The following is an 18928-nucleotide window of genomic DNA, read 5'->3' as shown; positions in this document are numbered from 1 at the left end:
ATCCAGATACCATACAAAAGGAAGCAATAGAATTGTAAAGTTTAATATAACACATATGGACATATAACTGTATATTTTCAATTTAATAGTGTTCATCATTTATATGATTCCGTCTGTTATATCCGGGACGGCCGGAAGCTAGCAGTCTACTGTGTTAGCTAATAAGTAGAAAACCTGCTGTGTAATACTAGCAGACTTTTAGTGTAACGTTAACGTTGACAACGACTGTGAACTGAAGGGGGATCAACAATGCCTGACTATTTGGGAGATGACCAGCGTAAACTGAGAGAGGAGGAAAAGGAGGACAAACCTATCAGAGGTATTACGCGATACAGAAAAATCTCCATAACAGTTACTTATTTTCCAATGGTTATCAAAAACTGGCATTTTTACCTGACCAACGTCAGCTAGCCTGCGTTAGCTTGGATAAACAATGTGTCCCTATTTTTGTTGTTGGCCTTTTCAATATAATCAGCATCAACATCTAATGAGACTAATATGTGCGTTGTGTAACGTGTCTGTTTAGTGGCGTAATATCGTTGGCATTTTAGCCTATATGAAGCGAAATGAATTACGGAGTCACTGCCTAGCCAAGTCAACTTTTTGCTAGCTATCAAGCGAAGTGGGTTCTGTTAGCTAACATAGTTAGCTAGCTACCTAGTTAATGGTGTGTTGTCAATGAATGTCATTGTTGTCTGTGTTATCTTGTTTCAGCTTTGGATGAAGGAGACATTGCGCTGTTGAAAACATATGTAAGTAACATCACCATCATTGTTTGAACTTACTAGCCTTCATAAAATAGCCGTTAGCTTGATTAGGCAACTTAGCCAGGTCATCCTGTCCTATGCCGTGAATTGTAAACAACAGCAAAATATATCGGTTTTCATGGATTGTTGTTTGAACTGCAATTTGTGCACTGTAGTGCAGTCATGATTTTGATGAAGTTGACCGGGATACGTGCTGTTGTTCTCTTGCCATCAGGGCCAAAGCACGTACTCCAGACAGATCAAGCAGGTGGAGGATGACATCCAAAATCTCCTGAAGAAGATCAATGAGCTCACAGGTGAGGGGTCATTGGTGTTTTTAATTAAGGGGCAGTGTGTGTGTGTGTGTGTGTGTGTGTGTGTGTGTGTGTGTTTGTGTTTGGGAGTGCCAGAGCTAAGTACTAGCACAACACTGAGCTGTACTGTAAGTGATTTGTGTTGATTGGTGCACTGCTCTGTAGGTGTTTAACCCTTAAAGGAGTACCGTCACACCGGTGTGACGGGAATGTTGGGAAATTAACATTCTAAAGAATATCTGGGTTCATTGAATTCAACATAGAATTTTAGAACCTTCAATTGTTGCGGAACTTAGAATGTTCAAAAACCTACACCTTTAAGGGTTAAGATGAAGTGACCTCTCTGTGTGTGTGTGTGTGTGTGTCCAGGCATTAAGGAATCTGACACAGGGTTGGCTCCTCCTGCGCTCTGGGATCTGGCTGCAGATAAACAAACCTTGCAGAGCGAGCAGCCACTACAGGTCGCAAGGTAACACACACACACACACACACACACTCACACACACACACATCTCAGTCGAACAGAAAATCCATAATAGACACAGCCTCTGTGTGTTTGTGTGTTTTCATTGTGATCATGTGGGGTTGGTGTATAAGACACTGTAAGATTGTTATTGTTTCCATGGTGATCATGTTCTGACAGATGCACCAAGATCATCAATGCCGACTCCGAGGACCCCAAGTACATCATCAATGTGAAGCAGTTCGCCAAGTTTGTGGTGGACCTGAGCGACCAGGTAGCTCCCACCGACATCGAGGAGGGAATGAGAGTGGGGTGAGGACACACACACACACACACACACACACACACACACACACACACACACGAGGAGGGAATGAGAGTGGGGTGAGGGCACACGCACACGCACACACACACACACCGAGGAGGGAATGAGAGTGGGGTGAGGACGCACACACACACACACACACACACCGAGGAGGGAATGAGAGTGGGGTGAGGACGCACACACACACACACCGAGGAGGGAATGAGAGTGGGGTGAGGACACACACACACACACACACACACACACACACACCGAGGAGGGAATGAGAGTGGGGTGAGGGCACACGCACACACACACACACACACACACACACACACACACACACACACACACCGAGGAGGGAATGAGAGTGGGGTGAGGACACACACACACACACACACACACACACACACACACACACACACCGAGGAGGGAATGAGAGTGGGGTGAGGACACACACACACACACACACACACCGAGGAGGGAATGAGAGTGGGGTGAGGACACACACACACGCACACACACACACACACACACACACACCGAGGAGGGAATGAGAGTGGGGTGAGGACGCGCACACACACACACACACACACCGAGGAGGGAATGAGAGTGGGGTGAGGACACGCACACACACACACACACACACCGAGGAGGGAATGAGAGTGGGGTGAGGACACGCACACACACACACACACACACACACCGAGGAGGGAATGAGAGTGGGGTGAGGACACACACACACCGAGGAGGGAATGAGAGTGGGGTGAGGACACACACACACACACACACACACCGAGGAGGGAATGAGAGTGGGGTGAGGACACACACACACACACACACACCGAGGAGGGAATGAGAGTGGGGTGAGGACACACACACACACACACACACCGAGGAGGGAATGAGAGTGGGGTGAGGACACACACACACCCACACACACCGAGGAAGGAATGAGAGTGGGGTGAGGACACACACACAAACACAAACACACACACACACACCGAGGAGGGAATGAGAGTGGGGTGAGGACCCACACACACCGAGGAGGGAATGAGAGTGGGGTGAGGACCCACACACACCGAGGAGGGAATGAGAGTGGGGTGAGGACCCACACACACCGAGGAGGGAATGAGAGTGGGGTGAGGACACACACACACACACACATGGAAGAGGGAATGAGAGTGGGGTGAGGACACACACACAGACACACACACACCGAGGAGGGAATAAGAGTGGGGTGAGGACACATACACACACACTAAGCGCTTTCAGACATACGTGTAAGACCGGAGGTTCTGCCGATGTTAAACGGTGGGGCCGTATATCTGAACGACATAACCGGTCATATGGAAGTCCGAATTTAGCTGGTTGTTTTACTACATCCCCCAACTCATGACCTCACTGCTGAGCTCGCTGATATTTGTTGAGCATAAATATGCCTAGAGAAAATGAAAACGAAGAAAACCCAACTTTGTTCCAAGCTCCTTACGTAAATGCAATAGACACATGGGGAGAGGATGCTTTTGGAAAAATAAACCATGAAAAAACGAACCACTTCACTGTTATGTTAGTATTTTGTTTGTTGCTTAAAAACGTTGTATATGATGGCCTTGAAGTCTTGAGTTAGCCTACTGAATTGGCTGGTACCATAAAGTTCGTGCATGCTCTCTCCAACGCAGATTTGGGGTTCCATAGCCAAGTAATTCTGCTACATAACGTTGAAAACAGATAAATGTGTTTATTTGAAGCACACATACAAATACTGTAGGTCAATTTCAAGTGCGCACTTACGTGACTACTTCAAGTATTAGCCTACGCACAATAGATTTCTCTTCTTTAGCCTACATAATGCATACACTTTAAACAAACAGCAGCTGTGACAGGCAGCGGCCGCATATATTCTGCGTCATATCTCGCATCTTGTGAACTCTACAAGCCCCCACCCCTCACTCGACAACCACATGGAGATTCTGTAATGTGCGTGTATGTCGTTCACACATAGGTCCGTATAAGGTCAGTATAAGGTCCGCAGGTTAGCATCATATCTGAATCATCCGAAGGGTAGGACCTCTGTTTGACAAACCTATCTGAAAGCGCTTACTGGCTCTATACTCTTTGTGTGTTTAACTGTGTGTGTCTCCAACAGGGTTGACAGGAACAAGTACCAGATTCACATTCCTCTTCCACCTAAAATCGACCCCACGGTCACCATGATGCAGGTAAGAGGACCTTCCTACAGCGTGTGTGTGTGTGTGTGTGTCAGTGTGTGTCACCATGATGCAGGTAAGAGGACCTTCCTAAAGCATATGTGTGTGTGCGTGTTACTGGTTAATGCGTGTGTGTGTGTGTGTGTGTGTGTGTGTGTGTGTCACCATGATGCAGGTAAGAGGACCTTCCTGAAGCATATTCATATATGATGCCCTACTGATCCACAGAAGAAGCCTTCAGGCTGAAAGGCTGTTATGAAGAGAAGGAGCAGCTGTGTGCAAACTGGGTGTTAATCTGTGTGTGTGTGTGTGTGTGTGTGTGTGTCAGGTGGAGGAGAAGCCAGATGTGACTTACAGTGATGTGGGTGGCTGTAAGGAGCAAATTGAGAAACTGAGGGAGGTGGTGGAGACTCCTCTGCTGCACGTGAGTACAGTATCTCTTACACACACACACACACACACACACACACACACTCACTCTCCTCTCCACTGCTGGAGCACTTTGTGAACCTGGGCATCGAGCCTCCTAAGAGCTAAACATATACACACACACCCCCACACACATACACACCTCACACAATGTCCTCTCTCTACAGCCGGAGCGCTTTGTGAACCTGGGCATCGAGCCTCCTAAGGGCGTGCTGCTGTTCGGACCGCCGGGCACAGGGAAGACGCTGTGTGCTCGCGCTGTGGCCAACCGCACGGACGCCTGCTTTATCCGCGTCATCGGCTCCGAGCTCGTCCAGAAGTACGTCGGAGAGGTGAGGCTCCGCCCCTCCCAGCTGTCCATCACTCACGTTCAGACGACTCAACGCTGAAGGAAGCGCTCTGGGGCGTTCAGCTTTAATGTCTGTGCTCTGTGTTTGACACCCCCCCCCCCCACCCCCCTCTCTCTCTCTCTCCCTCTCTCCCTCTCTCCCAGGGTGCCAGGATGGTAAGAGAGCTGTTTGAGATGGCCCGGACTAAGAAAGCCTGTCTAATCTTCTTTGATGAAATCGATGCCATTGGAGGTGTGTTCAGATGTATTTATGTGTGCGTGATCAAGCGAGTGTGTGTGTGAGGTTCTATTGAGATTGTGTGAGAGTGTGTGTGGGGTTCTGTTGAGCGAGTGTGTGTGTATTGAGAGTGTGTGGTTCTGTTGAGTGTGTGTGTGTGTGTGGTTCTGTTGAGTGTGTGTGTGTGTGGTTCTGTTGAGTGTGTGTGTGTGTGGTTCTGTTGAGCGTGTGTGTGTAGTTCTGTTGTGTGTGTGTGGTTCTGTTGAGCATGTGTGTGTAGTTCTGTTGTGTGTGTGTGGTTCTGTTGAGTGTGTGTGTGTATTGAAAGTGTGGTTCTGTTGAGTGTGTGTGTGTGTGTGGTTCTGTTGAGCATGTGTGTGTAGTTGTGTGTGTGTGTGTGGTTCTGTTGAGCATGTGTGTGTAGTTGTGTGTGTGTGTGGTTCTGTTGAGTGTGTGTGTGTATTGAAAGTGTGGTTCTGTTGAGTGTGTGTGTGTGTGTGTGGTTCTGTTGAGCATGTGTGTGTGTAGTTCTGTTGTGTTTGTGGTTCTGTTGAGCGTGCGTGTGTGTGTGTGTGTGTGTGTGTGTGTAGTTCTGTTGTGTGTGTGTGTGTGTTGAGTGTGTGTGGTTCTGTTGAGTGTGTGTGGTTCTGTTGAGCGTGTGTGTGTATTGAAAGTGTGTGGTTCTGGTGTGTGTGTGTGTGTGTGGTTCTGTTGAGCGTGTGTGTATTGAAAGTGTGTGGTTCTGTTGAGTGTGTGTGTGGTTCTGTTGAGCGTGTGTGTGTGTGGTTCTGTTGAGCATGTGTGTGTAGTTCTGTTGTGTTTGTGTGTCTAGTTCTGCTGTGTGTGTAGTTCTGCTGTGTGTGTGGTTCCGTTGTGCTGATCGTGGTTCTGCTCCCCCAGGGGCCCGTTTTGACGACGGTGCCGGAGGCGACAACGAGGTGCAGCGGACTATGCTGGAGCTGATCAACCAGCTGGACGGGTTCGACCCGCGCGGGAACATCAAGGTTCTGATGGCCACCAACCGGCCCGACACCCTGGACCCTGCCCTCATGAGGCCCGGCCGACTCGACCGCAAGATCGAGTTCAGTCTGCCCGACCTGGAGGTGAGCCTCTGGAGGGTTCTAGACGGCACTGTGGATTGGAAAGGGGTTTAGAACCTCCTGATGTTCAGGAATAGTTCCTTCATAGAACGGTTGGGGAGAGATCACATTTAATCCAAACTCACTAAGTCACATTTAATAATTAGCCCCAACCTGTGGCATAAAATAAGCAATTCGTAGACTGTGAAGTCATGAAAATGTACTTGAAGTTTCATGTAAAGTCATGGAAAGGTTTTCCATGTTTGTTTGTTAATGCAAATAGGTGGAACCCTGAAACACACACACCTGTACAGAGGAGCTGGAGGCCATTTGAACTGTTGAGCGAAAACCTATTGGCCAAGAATGTTGGCCTGTTTTCCGAATTTGAACACACCTCTGCGCTGGACTGTCACTGTAGATTGACCTTTGACCTTGGTTGATTAGATTTAATGTAGCGTTTTTGTGCTCCAGGGCCGGACGCACATCTTCAAGATCCACGCGCGCTCAATGAGTGTGGAGAGGGACATCCGCTTCGAGCTGCTCGCACGCCTCTGCCCCAACAGCACCGGTGAGTGTGACACACACACACACACACCTCTACCCCAACAGCACCGGTGAGTGTGAGACACACACACACACACACACACACACACACACACACACACGCCTCTGCCCCAACAGCACCGGTGAGTGTGAGACACACACACACACACGCCTCTGCCCCAACAGCACTGGTGAGTGTGAGACACACCACACACACACCACACACACACACCTCTGCCCCAATAGCACCGGTGAGTGTGTCTCTCACACACACACACTCCTATTTACACATGGTTCTCAATCACCTATCCACATCATCTGACCATTTTAATCACCCTAATGTGTGTGTGTGTAGGTGCGGAGATTCGCAGTGTGTGCACAGAGGCGGGCATGTTTGCCATCCGAGCGCGTCGGAAGATCGCCACGGAGAAGGACTTCCTGGAGGCGGTAAACAAGGTCATCAAGTCCTACGCCAAGTTCAGCGCTACGCCCCGCTACATGACCTACAACTAACCGCACACACACACCATCTCGCCCAGCACGTCTGCATGTGTGTGTGTGTGTGTGTCCCTCCTTTTAAGGTGTATTTCACGACTGTAACGTTTCTTAAAAGATTGCATAAAACAATAAACATATTACTTCCCAAACTTTTGTCTGTGCATTTCAATGTGTTGAGTGTGTGTTAGTGTGTGTCAGGGTTGTGCACAATTCGAATTGCAATTCTGCTTCCTGTTTGCTACCTCAATTAATTGAAATGCAAGTGAAATTCAAGAATTTAAGAGCCAGTTTCAATTCAATTCTGGAATTTTGCAACAAGCCTGGTGTGTGTTCGTGTGTGTTGAGTATGTGTTAGTGTGTGTTCGTGTGCTTATGGGCTGCACAGCTAATCGGTGTCCGTTGTTGGCCAAATTGTAATTTTAAACATCAGTATTTGCCTAGATTTTCACAATCCTGAATCCTTAAACTTAAACATGAACTTAAAATCATGAGAGAATCTTGATCAATTCTCAGCAAGAAAATCGTGATTCTCAATTTATCCAGAATCGCGCAGCCCTAATGTGTGTGTGTGTGTATCGTGCAACACTAGTGTGTGTGTGTGCATGCATGTGTATCGTGCAACCCTATTGTGTGTGTGTGTGTCCGTGCATGCATGTGTATCATGCAACACTAGTGTGTGTGTGTGTGTGTGTCCGTGCATGCATGTGTATCGTGCAACACTAGTGTGTGTGTGTGTGTGTGCGGTGCAACCCCAGTGTGTGTGGTGCAACGCTAGTGTGTGTGTGGTGCAACCCCAGTGTGTGTGTGTGTGTGTGCGGTGCAACCCCAGTGTGTGTGGTGCAACACTAGTGTGTGTGTGTGTGTGTGGTGCAACCCTATTGTGTGTGTGTGTGTGGTGCAACCCCAGTGTGTGTGTGTGTGTGCGGTGCAACGCTAGTGTGTGTGTGGTGCAACGCTAGTGTGTGTGTGTGTGTGTGTGTGTGTGGTGCAACGCTAGTGTGTGTGTGTGTGTGTGTGGTGCAACACTAGTGTGTGTGTGTGTGTGGTGCAACACTAGTGTGTGTGTGTGTGTGTGTGTGTGGTGCAACCCCAGTGTGTGTGTGTGTGGTGCAACCCTATTGTGTGTGTGTGTGTGTGTGCGGTGCAACCCCAGTGTGTGTGGTGCAACACTAGTGTGTGTGTGTGTGTGTGGTGCAACCCTATTGTGTGTGTGTGTGTGTGGTGCAACCCCAGTGTGTGTGTGTGTGTGTGCGGTGCAACGCTAGTGTGTGTGTGGTGCAACGCTAGTGTGTGTGTGTGTGTGGTGCAACGCTAGTGTGTGTGTGTGTGTGTGGTGCAACACTAGTGTGTGTGTGTGTGTGGTGCAACACTAGTGTGTGTGTGTGTGTGGTGCAACACTAGTGTGTGTGTGTGTGTGTGTGTGTGGTGCAACCCCAGTGTGTGTGTGTGTGGTGCAACCCTATTGTGTGTGTGTGTGTGGTGCAACGCTAGTGTGTGTGTGTGTGTGTGTGGTGCAACGCTAGTGTGTGTGTGTGTGTGTGTGGTGCAACGCTAGTGTGTGTGTGTGTGTGTGTGTGTGTGTGGTGCAACACTAGTGTGTGTGTGTGTGTGTGTGGTGCAACGCTAGTGTGTGTGTGTGTGTGTGTGTGTGTGTGTGTGGTGCAACACTAGTGTGTGTGTGTGTGTGTGTGGTGCAACACTAGTGTGTGTGTGTGTGTGTGTGTGTGTGTGGTGCAACGCTAGTGTGTGTGTGTGTGTGTGTGTGTGGTGCAACGCTAGTGTGTGTGTGTGTGTGTGTGTGTGTGTGTGTGTGTGGTGCAACACTAGTGTGTGTGTGTGTACCCTATTGTGTCTGGTACAGTAAACGCTCTTATTTCACTCTGCAGAAGTCCAGTTCATCGTCCAGATGACCAGCGCACACACACACACACTGTTCATTGTCCACTACCAGAGTATCTGCAGATGACCAGCTCACACACACACACACTGTTCATTGTCCACTACCAGAGTATCTGCAGATGACCAGCACACACACACACACACTGTTCATTGTCCACTACCAGAGTATCTGCAGATGACCAGCGCACACACACACACACTGTTCATTGTCCACTACCGGAGTATCTGCAGATGACCAGCACACACACACACACACTGTTCATTGTCCACTACCAGAGTATCTGCAGATGCTCAGATGACCAACACACACACACACGCTGTTGATACTCGATGAACTGCAATTTATGATTAAGGCCCGGGGGTTTGGTTTGTAAACATTCAGGAAGTATTCAAACAATTTCACATACTGAATTTAACAGATGATCTTGGTAGTCAGATGGACTAGCAAGTGAAGTTCCTCTGGTCAGGCGAAGCTAAGAACACAGGGTGGACATTTGCTGCAGATGTTTTTATTGACGGAAGAAACACAACTTGACACAGCTGAGAATGATTGTAACCATGGTGATGGAGGAGTTTTGACTGAGGGTTCCATAGACCTCTGAAGTTCGCCTACAAAAAAGCTGCCATCTTTGAGATCTGGGATCTTGTGACTTTTCCTATGGGAACCTAACATGTGCCTAATGACCTCTGGTGAGGACCAAGGAGCCTGGAATGCAGATGGTAGTTAGCAGTTAGCACCCGGATCTCCTTCTTTGGGCAAAGATGGCGGCCCTGGTTCCTTTTTGTAGGCGAACTTCAGAGGTCTCTGTGAGGTGGGAGGAGTCAGTGCCCTTGCTGGACTGGGATCTGATTGGGGGAGTGAGACCCTGGGATCTGATTGGGTGCGTTAGCGCTCAGGAGCTGAACAATGATGGCAGCATCTGAGACCTCCAGAGTCAGGATTTGGAGCCAGAACCCAAAGTAGTAAAAGACGTCTGATTCTGAATGTGCAGTTCTGGTTGGGGCTGAAGTGATTACCAGTTCCAACAGGTTGCCCACTTCAGTTGGTCTGTTCAACCGAAGACAGGCGTGTCCTACCCTGCCACAGTGATGTGTGTCCACTATAAAGGTGTGTTCTACCCTGCCACAGGTGATGTGTGTCCACTACACAGGTGTGTTCTACCCTGCCACAGGTGATGTGTGTCCACTACACTCCACTACACTGGGGTGTCCAGCACCCCGACAGGCACACCTGACAGCTGAGGCCATGGACACACACACTCGTACACGCTCGAGGTCATGGACACACACACTCGTACACGCTCGAGGCCATGGACACACACACTCGTACACGCTCGAGGTCATGGACACACACACTCGTACACGCTCGAGGTCATGGACACACACACTCGTACACGCTCGAGGCCATGGACACACACACTCGTACACGCTCGAGGCCATGGACACACACACTCGTACACGCTCGAGGCCATGGACACACACACTCGTACACGCTCGAGGTCATAGACACACACACACACTCGTACACGCTCGAGGTCATGGACACACACACTCGTACACGCTCGAGGTCATGGACACACACACTCGTACACGCTCGAGGTCATGGACACACACACATTTATTATCATTATTATTTGGCAAATGCTGAAAAAATGTGTTGACGAACCAGCACATAGAATTCTACAGCACACACACACACACACACATATACATACATACATACGTACATACGTGTGTGCGCGCGCACACACACACATATACTTACATACGTGTGCGCGCGCACACACACACACACACACACACACACACACATATACATACATACATACATACGTACATACGTGTGTGCGCACGCACACACACACATATACTTACATACGTGTGCGCGCGCACACACACACACACACACACACACACATATACATACATACATACATACATACGTGTGCCCGCACACAAATGTTCAAATTCAATTTTTTTTTTTAATTCAAAGGGGCTTTATTAGCATGACTGTTTGGTAGAGTGTTGCCAAAGCTAGAGTTACACATAACACAGTAGTATCACAAGGAAAAGAAGACAGAGATACAGCATACAATGTAGAAACATGTGAGCACAAAATAGACTGTAGTAGAAATAATACTAGAATGATAGGTAGGGGTGTGTGTGTGTGAGAGAGAGAGTGCGTCTGTGTGTGTGTGCACACATATGTGAACATATGTGTCTGTTTGGCATAAGGTTTACTTAAGTCATGTCCCTCAGGTTGTGACATTTCAAGACATATTGTGCTGCCAGGGCAGCAGAGGGCCCTTCACCAAGAAGTATGGCCATTTTATTATTGTCTTCAATGTCTATAAAATTTGGTATGGTTTGCTGTAAGTTTATGGAAAAGGTCTGTCTTAACATGTCATATTTTTGGCAGTGAAGAAGAAAGTGCTCCTCTGTCTCAACCTTCTCTGCCTGATAGTGACCACATATCCTTTGTTCTCTTGGCAGCCAGATTTTTCTGTGTCTAACGGTGCGCAGGGTTTCCCGCAGCACTTTGCAGTCAAGGCGGCCGTCTTGGCAAAACAAGCCTGCCGCCTTAACTACGTCGTCAAAAAAAAACAAAAAAAAAAAACGTGTTACTTTGTCCTGTTTTCTCCCTTTCATTCCAAACCGTGACCAACGCCAATCTCATGTCTCCGCAGAACGCATTAAAAAACTAGATGTACCACATAGCGGTACAAAATATGACCGCCGCTCAGTCCTGGACATCCGTTCTGCGAAAATAAATCACACTTCAATTTGTCTCCATATTTTACTCCATCCCCCACTCTTGAAACTTTTGTGTATGCTTGTTTGGCATGCCTGAGTGTGTGTGTGCGGCTGCACAGAAAGTAGCCTACTGGTGCTGAAAAGGTGAATAGATTGTAGAATAGCCAAAGAAGATGTAGCATTGTTATAAAACCTTTAAAATCTCTAAACAATCACAAGCAGGGCAGTTCATCACAGTTCATCCATTGCAACTGGATTGATGAAAGGTCACTTACACCTGTAGGCTACATTGTATTTGGGAAAAGCAAAAGGTATCAGCATAATGTTATTTATTTATTTATTTATGTATTTATAAACAAAAACATCTCTGTCAGTTCCATGCCGTTTTCAACAGCTATCAAAAACAAAGGTCATTTTTGGATGGATGGATGTTTCTTCTTCTACATAAGATTTTAGTCATCTTTAGTTCATGTAATACTTTATTGTCAATGCACAAATTAAGTAACAGTAGTCTGAAACGAAATGCTGTTTTACATCTAACCAGTGGTGCAAATAACTGACATGTCCAAATGGGCCTTGATGAAATGCGTCGCAACACTGTTCATACACATTTTAACGGGCCAAAGTTGAAGAGCTATTGTCCGTTATTGTTCGTGCAAATATAGGCTGATTCATGTTCCCTTGCATTGTGTAACTGAGGTCCATGGCTAGTCTGGCTTTCATCAGACCAAGCTCAATCTTTTAAGAAATCAAAAAATAAATAGCGGGCAGATCAGGCTGGGTTCACCCAGCCTAGTCCATAGGCACCCGATATTGTTTAATTTTCCAATTGAGATATACACGTTCTGGCTATTCTAAATGCAAAAATGCATCAGGGAGTTATGACAAAACGGTAACTAACAAACTAGATCCTAATAGAAAGCTGTTAGCTTCCCTAAGCTACAGGTAGGATTATAAGGTAGGCCTATTTACAACATAAATTGTCAATAGGCTATGCTGGCGACACAAATAAAATCTCCTTTGGAAACCAATGGCTTACGCCTTACAGTATCAAGCGGACTTAAACTGCCATATCGTGGCGAATGTTGTAACATTCACGCAGCTCCATGAGTCAAGGAAAGCGCGAATGAAGTAGCCACTTCTAAATGGGACCCACTAATGAAATGAAGGTGTCATTGTTTGGATACTTCACACACACATGCTTTTTAATTTCACAGACTACAACTGCTAAGCTGGAATCAAAGCACATCGATTCCCCTCTCACACCCTGCACGCACTTAAAACAAAATAAACAGGCGTCTCAGTCTCACGCATGTATAGGCAAAACTGTATCAGACCGGTGTAACGTTGGTAAATCTTCCATTGCACAGAATGATTTTGTAGCACGTGCAATAAATGACAGTCGAAAGATACAAACAGTGCTGCTATCAATTTGCTTGGTATAACCACATTTATAGTTTTCTACAAATGCAATCAATCAAATGGGCCTCCATCACTCAACCAACGCTAACGGTAACATTACCTAGGTCCTTATTGATATTACAAGATTAACGTACCTGCAGTAAAAACCAAGCATGTCCAATAAACATCCTCAGATTTATTTCGGCTTCAAGAAGAAATGGGAATTACACTTCATGTGAACATCGTCCTATCCTTATTAGATGTTCGCTGCGGTAAATTACAGTCCTTGTAGGAAGCATCCATTGTTTTTCCAACCCACTTTTAACTTCCAACAAAATTACGTCTCACTGCAACGATGCGCCATCAAGTGGACAAACGACTACTTATCGCCAATACTGAAAATGCAGCCATGATGATGATGATGAATATTTATTTTGGCTTTCTTTTAATCCTACTGAATTTGTAATTATGTATCTGCCGTTCTAATACCGATAGTATGTGGGTGCCTGTGTGTGTGCATGTGTATATGTGTGCACCGCCATTTACAGGCCAATGAGTGTACAGTCACTAAATGTACACATAACCTAATTTTTTTAGACCCCCCCATGGATGAAATTCTACGAAACTTGGCATACCCCCAGAGAATGCCAGGTCAATCATACACATAAAATTTGGTGCAGTTCTGAACATCTTAACTGAAGATAGGGGCGATTAAAGCAGAATAATATTGCATTTTCATTTTTTACCGGGGGGGATGGGGACGAAATGACATTTTTGCGTAAAAGTCTAGTGGGGCTACATACCCACCAAATTTCATGTACCCCAGTGGTTCGGTGTCCCGGGTATCAATGACTAAAAATTCAGGGAGTAGATGACGGGAAAAATTCTTGAATTGTGTGCATGTGTGCGTGTACAAGTTTATGTTTATGTGTGTGGGTGTGTGTGTGTGTATGTGCATGCTTGTGTGTTTGCCTGCGTATGTGTGTTTGTGCATGTGCATGCATGCGTACATATGTCTACTGTGTGAGTATGTGTCATACGTATATGTATGTGTATGCGTGTGTATCTGTTTATGCACATGTGTGCACATGGAATGGGTTAACATGACCCCTGGAGGCAAACATACGGAAAAAATTGGTCATCCTAGGCCCTACAGTTCTCAAGATATTCACAGAGAACTGTGTCTGCCCTACCCTCCTTTCGGGGGGTCCAGTCCAGCGGGGGGGGGGGGGGGGGGCTACAGATCAAAACGAAAAATGACGGTTCCATGCTATCCATGTGGGGGTACATGCCCACCAAGTTTTGTGTACCCCGGTCTTTCAGTGTCCCGGGAATCCTTGTTGGTGTACGTCACTAAATGTACACATAAATTATTTTATTGTAAGGCCCCCCATGAACGAAAGTACACGAAACTTGGCATGCATTCGGAGGGTGTCATAATGATCCTACACTTTTAATTTCGTGCAGTTTTGACCTTGTCAGCCAGAGATATTGTGATGAAAACACCTAATATTTTGCTTTTTAATTTTTAACTAGGTGGCGCTATACATGAAATAAGTGGTAATGGGATGGGTTAACATGCCCCCTTAAGACCAACATACATAAAAAAAGGTGGACCTCCTAGGCCCTACGGTTCTCGAGATATTCACAGAAAACTGTCTCCGGCCACCTACAGGCCAGTTGGTGTATAGTAACATAAATTAATTTATTGTGTGGCCCCCCATGAACGGAATTCCACAAAACTTGGCGTGCATACAGAGGGTGTCATAATGATCCTACACTTCCAATTTCGTGCAGTTTTGACTATGTTAGGTCACAGATACCTTCAATTACAACACCTCATTTTTACTTTTTTGTGTTCAACTAGGTGGCGCTATACATGAAATGAGTGGTTATGGAATGGGTTGACATGGCCCCTTGAGATCAACATACAAAAAAAATATGGTCCTCCTAAACCCTACGGTTTTCGAGATATTCACAGAAAACTGTGTCTGCCCTACCCTCCTTTCGGGGGTCCAGTACAGCGGGGGGCTACAGATCAAAACGAAAAACGATGGTTCCATGCTATCCATGTGGGGTTACATGCCCACCAAGTTTCGTGTACCCCGGTCTTTCAGTGTCCCGGGAATCATTGACGGAAATTTGGGCATGCGAAAAAGAAAAAAAAGAAAAAAAAAAAAATCTGACTAAACCTGAATAATAAGAAGAAACGCGTCATGAATCGGAAAATAATCAGATATTATAATCTTTACATATGTGATATGCCTCCCAATCAGAGCTAGTGAGCGGAGCTGAGCGGTGCAAATACCTCTCCTCGCTCTCGAGAATCAGTCAAATCGCGAACAGCCACAGCTCCGTTAAATTGTCAGGTGTGATGAAATGCGTTCATATTCCACTTTTTATGTCATAAACGTTGCAGGCCTATGGAAAGGTTTAGTGGTAGGGTTGTCCAATTATCAAGTTGTTGCTTCAATTTGTGTTTTAATTTAAGCGACGCACCGATGCTGGGTTCATCAGTTGCACCCCGCTGCTCATCCAGCTACACTGGCTACCTATGGCGGCCCGTATCAAATTCAAGTCTCTAACGCTTGCCTACAAAGTAGTCTCCGGTTCTGCTCCCACCTACTTGAATGCCCTCATACAGACTTACACTACCTCCAGACCGCTGCGCTCCTCTGACGAACGACGTCTAGCTCTACCACCGGTACGCTCAAGCCAATCCAAACTTTTCTCATCTGTTGTTCCTCGTTGGTGGAACACACTGCCAGTTCCTACAAGGGCAGGGACATCCTTTTCCACTTTCAAAAAACTCCTGAAGACCCAGCTCTTTAGAGAACATCTACTCTCATAGCAACACTTACAACAAGTCTTACTGATCCTAGCACTCACCAGCCGTTAAACTGACAAGTAACTGTTAAAATACAGCACTCACCGACGCACTTATTCTTACTGTACTCTAATGTGTTTTTTTTAAACTGTCCTAAAATTGTGAGAATTGTTCTATTTTATTGTTTATTGAATTGTTACTGTTTACCATGTTGTTAGTCGCTTTGGTTAAAAAAGCGTCAGCCAAATGTAATGTAATGTAATAAAATATTTAGCCGACTGCGTGATTTGTCATTTTCGTTCTTTTGGCAATTAATCCCGACTGATCCCTTTAGTTAACGTTGCCAAGCTTGTTTGTTGTTGCAGTATCAGTGTTGCAGTCTTTTAAAATAAATGTTCTGAGTGAAATATATTGCCATTGCTCTTAGTTCTTTGGTACCGGGGAGCTAAATTGACCTGACGCGAATTTGACTGGAGTAAACAGCCACCTGCTCTCAGCACAGTGTTGACTTGCGCGTCTAATCGGACGCGCAAGACTGACAATAGACGGGCCTAGGCCGTCCAGGCCCATCCGTGCCTACGCGTATGCTTTCTAAATTATTCAGCTAACTCCATCCCCATCAACGAACTCCGGCTATATGGCCAATATCTTTGAAATTTAACGGTCTTGGTTTTATTAGTGGGAATGCCTCAGACTCGTGGTGTGAGCGGTATGGGAGCGGAACAGAGCGGCCACTCTCTAAATTAAAAAGCGCTCCGCGCTCAAATTCCATCCATATTACACAAAACTATAAAATGATCTAAACTTCATTCACTCTCGGTGTATAGATCAAGACAGACTTGCGGAACAGGCTGCAGGTCAACAGTCTGACAGCCTCCATGAAGATAAGCATTAATGGTCCAATAGTAAAACAGTGCAATTACCAAAGGGCCCTTGAAATGATCTTTTTAAAGCCAAGGAGGATGGCTTGTAACAATGCTAGTTGTCAGCTCTGCCATAAGTAGTGACTGATCACATTTGCACATTTTGTTGTTTTGCACTTTCTTTTGCACTTGTTCTATAGTTTGTAATAGTCTTTGTTAAAATTGCACAAATTACACAAATATTTTGAAATATTTGTATACTGTTGTATAGTTTGTTTGGTGTTGTTACTTTGTTCTTTGTTAACTGTTATTTTGAGAAGCTGGTTATTTATTTATAATGTAGTGTTTAATAAATAATTGTTATATATACAGAGTCTGTAGTGTATCGCACAAACAAGACCCCCCCCCCCCCCCAACCCCCGACCGACGGCAACCGATACAAGAACCCCCTACTCCCCCCCCCCCCCCCCCCCCCCGCCGCTCGGATGGCAACCGACACACCTGACACCCCCCCCCCCCGGACCTACGACCTACCACCTTGACGAACACATTTCCTGCGGGAAACCCTGGTGCGGTTGCCCGTTACGGCTACAGTTTATTTCATACGGGAGCTAAAAACACAAAGAACAGACAACGTGATTTACAAACACTCTTTATTTGCACACACGAACACGAACGGCATCCAGCATGGTTGCAACGGCAAAACGCGTACGGGACAATATTAATGATCAGCCTTACTTTCAGGGTGGCCAACTGAAGGTTGAGGGAACACGGACATTCAGCAAACTTTCCATTGTGTCGGACAATAGTGCTTCCTGGTCTGGGGACTGAGAAAAGACCCGACGGAAAGTCGCAAGGAACATTATAAGTTTGTGGAGTGTGACGTACTGCACTAGCAGAGGTCAAGTGTGCATGGCAAGAGGGGTGTTTGGGATGTTCTGGTTATCTATGATGTGTTTAAGGTTATGAAATGATACAATAGGATTGCCTTGTTATGAAACAGTGGGTTTTATGGTATGTAATGTATTATTGGATATTTATATAGAGAAGATGCATTTTGTTAGTTGATTGATTGATTGATTGATTGTGCATTGGTTTAGTCGGCAGAGTTAAATTCTCTGGAGGGAATATTGTTGAGAGCAGAAGGAGGTAGAATGGTCTGAGGTGAGCAAGTGATTGTCCCTGCTTATAGGCCTAACACTCGTTTTGTGATTTGCAGCAGTTTGCCCTATAATTGAAAAGGGTTGTCAAAGTTCATTTTGATATAGTTTTTGAAGTTTAGTGATTGATTTGAGATTATTGTTTGGAGTTTTGGTTTTTCTTTTCTTTTTCCGATTTCTTCATACTGGTAATGCATGCTCAGCTGCTGAGGTGGAAATAAAACCTGGCTATTCTTGAGAAACATCGCAACTGTCTCCTGTTTCCATCACCGCAACGGCATCCCGATCACTCTGTGTCTGCCTGTTTCTATTGCTAGGTTGGGGTCACTGAGCCTGTACTTGGTCAGGATATGCCTCTGCTTCGTATCTCTGACAGAGCTGAGATACTCTGCCAATTCATATTCTCTTTTAAGGATCAGATAGGAATTCATTCTACTTTGGTTGGTAGTTTGGTTTGTCCAATGCTCTAAATCTTCTTTTGCTTGATTCATTATTTTGTTGACTCTAATTGGTGTTTGGGAAGCAGCGCTGGACTGAGCTTGATGTTTATTAATTGTTGTTATTGAGTTAGTTAACTTCAGTACCAGCTGGCTCAGAGGACACTTTTCAGGGTTCATCTCCTGGGTTTTTAATGCCTCAAAATGGAGTGAGTTCTTAGGACTGCTGTTCAGGTGCATCCAGAATTTTAAGGATCTTTTCTGAATAGGTAATGCCAATGGAAAACGACCTAATTCTGCCCTACATGCATTGTTGGGTGTTTTTGATTGAATTGATCGGCAGAATTCTGCATGTAGGGCTTCAATTGGATGCTTGTCCCACTTTGTGTAGTCGTGTATGCACACAAACACACACACACACACAGCTGGTCATGC

The 18928-nt window shown here is 45.9% G+C and overlaps 2 protein-coding genes across 2 annotated transcripts in view; one reads left to right on the top strand and one right to left on the bottom strand.

Annotated features, from left to right (window-relative positions):
• The first annotated feature begins 155 nt into the window (after positions 1-155).
• psmc2 (proteasome 26S subunit, ATPase 2) lies at positions 156-7301 on the top strand. The gene is made up of 12 exons (XM_042079224.1): positions 156-319; positions 715-752; positions 982-1063; positions 1430-1529; positions 1704-1835; positions 3977-4049; positions 4366-4461; positions 4634-4798; positions 4960-5047; positions 5933-6135; positions 6583-6679; positions 7010-7301. The coding sequence occupies exons 1-12, from the start codon at positions 250-252 to the stop codon at positions 7165-7167; spliced, it is 1302 nt and encodes a 433-aa protein (XP_041935158.1). The 5' UTR covers positions 156-249; the 3' UTR covers positions 7168-7301.
• Positions 7302-17532: 10231 nt separating this feature from the next.
• Positions 17533-18928, bottom strand: part of LOC121696833 (prestin-like) — a gene marked incomplete at its 5' end in the record, with an annotated part of 50889 nt that continues 49493 nt past the window's right edge. Inside the window, 1 exon segment of the mRNA XM_042077878.1 lies at positions 17533-18928. This exon segment is cut by the window's right edge and continues 811 nt beyond it.

The sequence above is a fragment of the Alosa sapidissima genome, chromosome 22, assembly GCF_018492685.1.
Source record: "Alosa sapidissima isolate fAloSap1 chromosome 22, fAloSap1.pri, whole genome shotgun sequence".
NCBI lineage: Eukaryota > Metazoa > Chordata > Actinopteri > Clupeiformes > Clupeidae > Alosa > Alosa sapidissima.
This window is presented reverse-complemented; position numbering and strand designations above follow the sequence as displayed.